Raw genomic sequence first — 10,092 nt, 5'->3', positions numbered from 1 at the left:
GTAGTGAGATGTCACTGTAAAAGTCTGTGTTGCTAAAAAGAGTAAATGATCAAGTCTACCTCCATACATTAAGATCTGGTCTTCCAGTCATCACATTGATGTATGTATGTATTTATGTCATCCTACCAATAGACATTAAGAGTTAAACATCTGGTACATACATGGATTAAAAATAACAATGTTACATGTAGAATCTTGTTGAGGTCCTAGAATATCATCCATAATAGAGTTTAAACTCAACATGACTTTGAGTTGAAATTATGCTATCACCAACTGGAATCCCAAAAACCTCATTTGAAAATGAAACCAAAAGTATGTTTAAATCACTGAGCATATTAACTCCCTCCATTACTGTTACGATGCTCCAAAGGAGTCTTTAAGTTTTCATTACTCGGACTATTTGTAAGATCGGAACCATAGAGTTTGCTAGCTTTCTTGTTCATATTGGCCATTATTTGAGCAGTCATTTTATATGCGTTGATTATTTCATCCTTCCATTGTGTTATCAACACACGATCCTGTCAACAGATAAATAAAACGTAAATAAGACGATAAAAATATTCAATTAGCATTTAGCTTTTCATTTTTGTATGTACTCTCTTTCATCAGAAGTTTTCTTAAATCATTTTAAATTTTTCAAAAATATTGATAAAAAATTAGAAGACAATGAAAATATCCAAATGGAATTTGCCAGATTTAACTGGACTCAAATATCATCATTTGAACAAAACAAAAACGAACGGAATCTGCTGTAACAAGCACAAACTTATGTGATATATATCACAGTGGCTGTGGAAGATTAAAGATACAAACATAACAAACTCATATGAAGATAGAATCCATCATATGAAAGTAGCTCATATATTATTTTAAAAATTTGTAGACTTACAGGTGAGGTAATTGCTAGTTTAGCATCTGTTTTAAGAACTAGAACTATACAATTTTCTGTTTTATTCTGCTTTTGGAAATCATTATAAACTTCTTTTAGATCTAACATCGACACTAACTGAAAAGACAAGGAACAAAATCTATCTAAATGTAGGCATATTTTATATATCATATTACCCATTATTACATGTACCAGTATAAATGTGAAAGAATTTTAATAACAGCCTTAATATTTCAATTTTTATTCAATTGCAGACATACCTGACACCAGAAAGGATTTTGGAAAGTGAGAGAATTTTGGAAAGTGAGAGGAATATAACAGAAATTGAAGTTTATCAGCAACTATATCCAATTAAGTCAATGTATCATTATTATGTGCCAATTTGCATCTCGATTTTATTCAGCAGCCGATAAAAGAACAAATTTGAACCTCCATAATGATTCAACACTAAAATTTAATATGAATTTATAAAAAAAGGCTAACCTCAACACCCTTGCTCCTAACAATTTGTCCATCTCTATTTTTATGATAAAATTCTAATCTATTTGGATAGAGTTTAAGGTGTTTTTTCTGCCAAGTTTGTAAGAATGGGCCACCTAATTTGAGAACTTCTCCTTCCACTATACAATCTGTTGGACCTAGAATAATGAAGACACATGAAATAAATTATAAGACACTATAGTCACTCTCAATCATGTCAAATTGGCATGATATTATGGGATAATTGTTGCGGTTGCCAACACAGACAGGGGAAAGCCGCATTTACATGAGGGGCAATAGCTGATATAGAGAATGATTTCAGCTTTATTTGTGAATTTGTTGGAATTTTGCAGGGGGGTGAGGTGGGGTTTATATGAAATGATATCTATCTTGCCCATATTAAAATATGATGTCTAGTTGGCATAAAGGATAACAAGTTGACGTGAAAGAATGACAGTTTGTTTGACACATTTTCAATTTTAGCCAAACAGTACGATGAATATATTTATATATTTCTCTTTTGACTTTAACATCCTAATATATTCCAGTAAAAATCCAAATAAATTGAAAATAAATCCATACCTGCATCAGCATCATCAATTTTTGGTTTTTGTTTTCGTTTCTGCTCTAATTTATCAGTATCACTATTGATGGCATCAAAAACAGTTTCTGCTACTTCTTGTTGCCATCGTTCAGACACAACCAATGGAAAATTTTTATATAATTCTTGGTCAGATTCAGTAAGCTGTAATAATATTCATTCATAATTCAATCAAATATTCAAAATAATTAGAATGAATTTGAATGAATTGGGAGTTTCCTGCACCTGCTTGTACCAATGAAGACTGGCAATGCCATGCAGTGTGCAATGCGAGTTATTAGACATGGGCTTACTCTATTTCAATTTCCAACTGTCCAGAAATCTTTAAGATGCACAGTCTGTAGCACACAGGGACTTGGTTTATTGTCTCACATGTCAGCTCCTCTGGCCTGTATCATTAACAGATGGAACCAATTTAGAAGTTATTATCTCAATATAATGCAAATTTCACATCAATGTCTGTTATTCCTGATACTGTTGTCTTAATGCTTTTGTGGAATATTTCATGTAAATTGGAACATCACAAAAATGCAGTAAAATTCAGTAAAACAGATTTATTGAGACGAAGCAAGAAATACCGCCCTTGAATATATTTCCTACCTTGATGCCCTTGGTATCCTCTTCATCAAATGAACCAATATCAAAAGCATCAGCTGCATTGACCTCCCCTTTCGGTGGTATAAGGGGAGGGGGATATTTCTGTAAATAAACTTGGGTCCAATCTATACCTTTAAAAAATGGATGCTCTTTTACTTCCGCAGCACTGAAAAATAAAGTTTTGTTTAAAATTTCCCTGAAGATTATAATTTTTGCATGACATGTTTTGTTTTGCTTTTTTTCAGATTATAATATAACAATGTCCAAATCAGCCTGTCAATAAATAAACCAAGTACTAATGATTGGAACTGCAAAATGAAACCAGAAATTCAAAACAACAAACTGGCAAAACATTGGTCACAGGCAATGATATTTTCAAATGAGGAAGTATATTAACTGTAAGTGAGTAAGTATTTCATAATGAAAATCCTCTTGCAAATTGTAATGAAAAAAAAAAATGAAACAACTCTTAGCGGTTTTGAGATTTTTTTATATGAAATTCTTCTTGAATAATGCAAGAATTATTGGAGACTAAGGACTTGATTTTGGTTCCAAGAAGATGTAAAAACAATCTTACCCACGACCTTTACACCCCAACCTTTCCTCTACATCTCTCTTTAATAAACCTTCTAATAATCCTTTCATTTCAGGTGTCATAGTGTCAGGTAACTCCACATTCTACAAATACAATACAATATAACATTATTCATATCTTAAACACCAGCTGAAATTAATAACAATATTCATTCATTTCAATATTTAGGTTACAATTCCATTAGGTCAGACCAATTTATTTTGGGTTTTTTTTTCTAATTTCTGGAAAATTGCAGTAGGAGGATCCAAAAAAGAACAAAATAAATTGGTCCAAATCCAAATCTCACAAGTAAATACAAAAGAGCATTTTGTATAATTATCAAAGGGATTGAGTGTTTATATATTTGCTTTACCAACTGATAAAAAATAATTGTTCATTTTCTATTGATATAAGCCGACTTATTCAGTAAAAAAAAAAAGAAATCAAAATGCGTCATAAAGTTTCCTCTATCAGTAATGTAACTTCGCCTGTTATATTGATCAGATTTTATCCTGAAAGATACTATTTTAGACTTTTGAATACAAGACAAACATCTCCCTTTGTTTCCAGAGAACTGCAAGGAAAAAAGAATATAGTTTACCATTGTCATAGTCATTCTGTCTATTTCATGCTTATCTTTAGTTTTATGCTGCCTAAAAGGACTGTGTCTGAAAAGAGAAGATAAAACTGAGTTATTGCCCTTTAAATGTTATCTTTCCCTCCTGAATATTAAGTAGAATAGTCAAGGCAATATCAAAATTCTCTTGAGAGGGGTGCTTGCACTACAGTTTCCATATCACTGAGAAAATTGGCTAATCATTACATTTTTGGCCCAAAAAAACTGCTCTTTCCTCTTTATGTCCTTGGTTATTATAACAAGTTAACATGTATTTAATTGCTATTTGTAACTCTGTAATTTTAAGATAAGAAAGTTATGATTCACTACAATTTCAAAGCACAATTGCATTTTCACTCTTATATCTAAGAAATTACATTAGTATGCTATAAGAGAAATCAACTAAGCCGTGATATGCTAAAAATAGAACACATGCATGACTCAAGTAGGACAATTGCAGTAGGGGGGAGCAGAGGGGGAGCAGAGGGGGCAGTTTTAGAGAAATCTTTTCAGTCCGTACTTACCCCTTTAATAATTTGTAGAGCATACAACCAAATGAAAACCAGTCAGCACTAGAATCATATGCTGTGCCTTTCTGTAAGACCTCTGGGGCCATATAACCATGAGTACCCCTAGAAACAGAGAATATGAATACTATAAGATTCAGTTATATCAGGGGTATATAACCATTTAAACAGCAAAATAAAAAATAATATTATAATTCAGTGGTGAAGAAATAAAGTATTTGATATTTGGGTAAAAAATTTTACAAGCTAAGGTTCATAGTAAGAACAACATTTTTCTAAAAATATTCATTGAAATATTAGAAGAAATTCTGAAAGAACGACCCCAAACTTCAAGTTTGAGAAAGCCACTCATTGATCTGTAAGTCATAGGTTTAATGCCAACATAGATATACCTCAAAAACGATTTAAAAACTTAAAATTTGAATCTTCCTGATTATAACTAGATGGCCTATTTTATAGAAGAACTAAGAAGCATAAAAGGAACTTACACACTGGCATGTGGTTTTTTCTTTGAAAAATCACAAGCTAAACCTAAATCTGAGATTCGAACATGACCAGTTTCATCTAATAATATATTGGCAGGCTGAAAATAAAACAATAAAAATATCAAAGATAACAGGAAAAAATGAACCTGAAGGCTGACATTATGTTTACTCTTTGGATCAAGTTGTTGTAAAGCCAGGATCCCACATATTATCATAATCTGGTGTGCTTTCGATTCGCTGAAACACCTCAAAATCAACAGTCTGCTGGTTTAGGGGTTAAGGGGTTGTCAATTTTTGTACTAATGTGAGTCGAAATGATCTGAGCTTGTTCAACAATCTGCATCATAGATTACTTAAAATTATGTATGTTTTCTATTGGAGTCCTAATTATTTTTTTTGTGTAGCTCAGTCTGTCATAATGTTGGAATCTTGATGTTATTTAAATAGTGGCATCAAAAATATTGTGGTCCTGCTTTCTTATATTGGTTTCTTCACCAAATCTGGTTGATTCAGTTGTAAATGGGTACAAATAATCAGGAAAAGATGAAGAATCATTCAGTAGAAATGATGATTGAGAATCTAAGTTATTATCAAGGATGTTCAGACTGTGGAAGCAGTTGAAACAATGGCTTGCTACTTCTATGAATTCCCCAACTCTTTTTGAAAGGTAGAAGGATATCAGAATTACAGTCAATGACAAAATAATTACAATAACAATTCAGATTTATTTACTAATTTTCTAATATGGAAATGCCAAAGGTACATTAGATGGTTTATTTTGATGAAAATAATTACTAACGTTATTACTATTCAATATCTAAATGCCACAAGTTCATTTACAAATATGACATAATTGGATATATAAACTTGCTGTTAGGGAACTATAGTGCTTTATTTTTCTGAGTTTTTTTATGGCAAATAAGTATCAGTTTCAGAATAGCTCTGAAGGTCTTGGTAGGTAAGTCATATTTTTACCATTTATTTTTCAGTGAAATATCATTTCAGAACAGTCTTAGTAGGTAGGCAAATTAAACCAATTATTCTTATGTGCTGTGAAATATCAGCTCCAAATAGTATTGAGGGTTTTAGTTAGTAAGTTATAGTTTACCAATTATTTACTTCATTAAAATTGTTTCAAGGCAAAATTGATAATTGATGATAATGATTTGTTGATATAAATGTAAAATTTTGTAATTGTATATTTGAAATAAAGACACTTCTCTACCCAAAATATAACATGACTATGTCTTAAATTTTGAAAAATCTAATTGTTTACAATCAATAATTAATATTAAATAACAACAATTTTACTAGAGCGAATTCTTGAAAAAATCAATTCTGTTTATAAAAACATTTTTCGTGGACAATAAGCTTCAGATATAGAGAGATATACTGCCATTCAATAATAATTCATATCAATAAGTAAATGTTAAAAGGTTAAATAGCCTTGGTAATTGTTTGTGAAGATGCTATACTCGATAGCAATTGAACTCTGCTAGCATCATCAAGTACAGAATCAATATAACTAGTGCCTAATTAATGGATTTTCAATGTCAAACACATCAAGCATATCAATGTGCTATAGTCTATAGTACTGGTATATCTCTCTTCAATATACCTCTTACTACAACAAAATACTTCCACTGTTAAAATTGTGCTCAATACATCAATTGTAGAGCAATATAGAAATACCACTGTTATAATAGTGCTCAATACAACAAATGTAGAGCAGTATAGAATTATTAAACAGAATCTGAAATATGTTGTTACTCAGAAATTTTGTTTATTAAAGACTGTTTTATTAGTGGAAAACTCATGGTAGTACATTGTCATAGTATTGCTCAACCTTGTTTTCGACAAAGAAGATTTCCATATTTTAGGCCTCAGACTACATGAGTTCTCATCACACAATCACTCCTAGATATTTGACATCTCAAGCTCACTAATGTTTTCATGAATTCTTTCCTGGATTTGCATAAATATGTTTGGTCAATTAGATTTCAGGGGTATAGCCTAGTTCTAAAATTTAAGCAAATATACTTCAATTGTTACATCCCAAGATCCTGTTCCTCAAAATATTATATATTGGAACAAAAATTGATAATAAGCTTTTTCATAAAATGGGACTTTACTGACGCCCAAGAATGGTGGAACTGCAGCAAAGATTCAACTGAGGTGGCCTGCAACATTCAAACTGTAGAGAGTGTAGAAAATTTTTGCTTACCTTAAGATCTCTATAGACAACAAATCTACTATGCATGTGTTCTAGACCTAACATCACCTCGGATGCGTAAAATCGTACTTCTTTCTCAGAGAACACCCCATGTTGTGATAAATGATAATGTAAATCGCCACCATTCATTAAATCTAGTATAAAACACAGTTTTTCTGGAGTTTGAAATGCATATGTCATACACACAATAAATGGTGACCCTTCCTGAAAAATAAATTAATAAATGCATATAATAATAAATAAGTCCAATAAATGGTAATAATTACACACAATAAATGGTGACCCTTCCTGAAAAATAAATTAATAAAGGGGCATAATAATAAATAAGCCCAATAAATGGTAATTATAACACACAATAAATGGTGAACCTTCCTGAAAAATAAATTAATAAATGGGCATAATAATAAATAAGCCCAATAAATGGTAATAATAACACAATAAATGGTGACCCTTCCTGAAAAATAAATTAATAAATGGGCATAATAATAAATAAGCCCAATAAATGGTAATAATAACACACAATAAATGGTGACACTTCCTGAAAAATAAATTAATAAATGGGCATAATAATAAATAAGCCCAATAAATGGTAATAATAACACAATAAATGGTGACCCTTCCTGAAAAATAAATTAATAAATGGGCATAATAATAAATAAGCCCAATAAATGGTAATAATAACACACAATAAATGGTGACCTTCCTGAAAAATAAATCAATAAATGGGCATAATAATAAATAAGCCCAATAAATGGTAATAATAACACACAATAAATGGTGACCCTTCCTGAAAAATAAATTAATAAATGGGCATAATAATAAATAAGCCCAATAAATGGTAATAATAACACACAATAAATGGTGACACTTCCTGACAAATAAATTAATAAATGGGCATAATAATAATTAAGCCCAAATAAATGGTAATAATAACACACAATAAATGGTGACCCTTCCTGAAAAATAAATTAATAAATGGGCATAATAATAAATCAGTCCAATAAATGGTAATAATTACACACAATAAATGGTGACCCTTCCTGTAACAGAAGTTATACATAGTTGTAAATAAACTCAATAAATAGTGAGCCACATGGAAACGAAATACTGCAAATTAATATATAAATGAGCTAAGATAATTTTGCATATTTGTTCAAAACATACATCATCAGTCCATTTTCTGTATAGGTAGTGTAAATATCACTGGACATAATAAGTCTAGCTTGTTTAGTGTTAATTTCTATTTATTTTACCCTTGGACAAAGTGAACTTCTATGTTTTGAATGGGACCTGGATGTAAAATATCTTTGCTTGCACAAGTGATCATTCTTAAAGCAATAAATATAAGTATAAATGAATAAATACAATAAATGACAACCATTGCGGGATATAAGTATATATATACAAAGTAAGTATTACTCATGATAAACTGTAAAACACATTAAAAGGGTCATTAAATTTTGAATTCAATTTTAGTATTAATTAAATTGATAATCAATGGAGCCAGTCAATATTCCCAGACCAAAATTATAGCTTTAGTCAATTAATCAATTCCTAATGATGTAAAAATAATTTTAATTGCTTGTAACCTTTTATTTATCTCAAGAAAAATAAGTTTATATTTAGTTGTATATTGATTTTATCTATGTAGAATGCTATTTATGTATGATTTACTTCTGTTACAAGTTTCAAACAGTTTATATCAAAATATTATGATATGGGGCTTAATTTACACATAAACAGAGAGGCTTTATCACAAGTATGAATGATATTGAATTCTGTTTTTCAGATTATGTTTAGAAAATGGTCCATTGTATAATAAAACTATTCCATTTGTTCATATACCAAGTTCTTGTTATCGAATCCCATGTTCTTAAGTTTTTATTTTGCAAGTTTTTTATATCTTAAAAACATTACAGATATTTGGAATGTGTAAACACAAAATGAAAATAAAATTAATTAAACATAAAACCTTTTTTCTTCGTTTTTTTTTTTTAAGATAGTTTGTAAACCATTACAAAAAAAAATTAGCCTTGTTTGTAAAGAATTGTGCTTTATGAGTGTTTATCAGCAATATGGATGGATCAGCAGACAAAGGTGACTTAAGGCAAACAAATAAAGCCTTACATAAATATCATTAATAATTCTAATCAGATTACAAAAACACACTTACCCCTGTACTGACTAATGATAACATTATTCTTTCATTAAGGGCTAATGTTTCACCACCCTTCATTTTAATACGTTTTTTATCTAAGCATTTCATTGCATACCTGAAATAATATGAAATTGTGAATAATTCTTTATTATTTCATTTCAAGATTTTTTTTTGTTCTAAGATAACATGCAAATCTGGGATACAATTGCTTTTTTAACATAAAATGGTGAATTTCTTTGATCTTTTGTTGTATAAACAAGTGGGAGGAGCTTAGCTGTGCTATAACTAGGCTTAATTTGTTGTTATAGCACAAATTACTCTCGGCCAAATAGCCTACACAATGATTTTTTTTTCTAACTGTTTGTATTTTCTAGAGTTGTCAGTTAGCTTTCAGTTGAATATTGCATACAATTACAAAGAAATAATTGGAAAAGCAATATCCTAATCCTCAAACAAAATCTCTCAACTAATTCTTACATTTTTCCTGTATCTGCCTTCCGACACCCGTAAACTTCACCAAAACCACCACGGCCTATTATTCTATGTACACTAAAATCATTCATTGTTAACTGAAAAGAAGAAAAATATTCAGAAAAATTGCAAACAATCCCAATCAAAGACAGATTACAGTTCAAACTGATATATTAATTTAATTCACGGATAAGGCAGAAGCGAAGGAACTATATAATCAATAATGCAATTGTGTATTAGTATTATTCACACAGGGACAATGATAATTCAAATGGTACTTGAAAACTCATCCTTTAGCTGTGCAAAACTTTTGACTGGGGCTGAGGAGGCAGTTTATCTCTCTGGCTCCTGGAATCCCATTCAGATATTGAGAAAGGACTGTTAAACTTAAAGATACTATCATACTTACATTTATATTTAATTCTAAATTTTTCCATTGACAAAACCTTGTATATTTCTCA

At 30.2% G+C, this 10,092-nt stretch overlaps 1 protein-coding gene across 1 annotated transcript in view; it reads right to left on the bottom strand.

The window, feature by feature from the left end:
• Positions 1-335: 335 nt before the first annotated feature.
• Positions 336-10,092, bottom strand: part of LOTGIDRAFT_144613 (hypothetical protein) — a gene marked incomplete at both ends in the record, with an annotated part of 60,822 nt that continues 51,065 nt past the window's right edge. Inside the window, 13 exons of the mRNA XM_009055506.1 lie at positions 336-518; positions 890-1,006; positions 1,373-1,527; positions 1,952-2,114; positions 2,571-2,733; positions 3,145-3,245; positions 3,743-3,809; positions 4,282-4,389; positions 4,773-4,867; positions 6,994-7,202; positions 9,172-9,275; positions 9,638-9,729; positions 10,041-10,092. Of these exons, the coding sequence (XP_009053754.1) occupies positions 336-518; positions 890-1,006; positions 1,373-1,527; positions 1,952-2,114; positions 2,571-2,733; positions 3,145-3,245; positions 3,743-3,809; positions 4,282-4,389; positions 4,773-4,867; positions 6,994-7,202; positions 9,172-9,275; positions 9,638-9,729; positions 10,041-10,092 (1,609 nt within the window). The remainder of the gene's footprint in view (positions 519-889; positions 1,007-1,372; positions 1,528-1,951; positions 2,115-2,570; positions 2,734-3,144; positions 3,246-3,742; positions 3,810-4,281; positions 4,390-4,772; positions 4,868-6,993; positions 7,203-9,171; positions 9,276-9,637; positions 9,730-10,040) is intronic.

The sequence above is a fragment of the Lottia gigantea genome (genome assembly GCF_000327385.1).
Source record: "Lottia gigantea unplaced genomic scaffold LOTGIsca_247, whole genome shotgun sequence".
Classification (NCBI taxonomy): domain Eukaryota; kingdom Metazoa; phylum Mollusca; class Gastropoda; family Lottiidae; genus Lottia; species Lottia gigantea.
The sequence above is the reverse complement of the archived record's forward strand: the minus strand, read 5'-3'. Positions and strand labels throughout refer to the sequence as shown.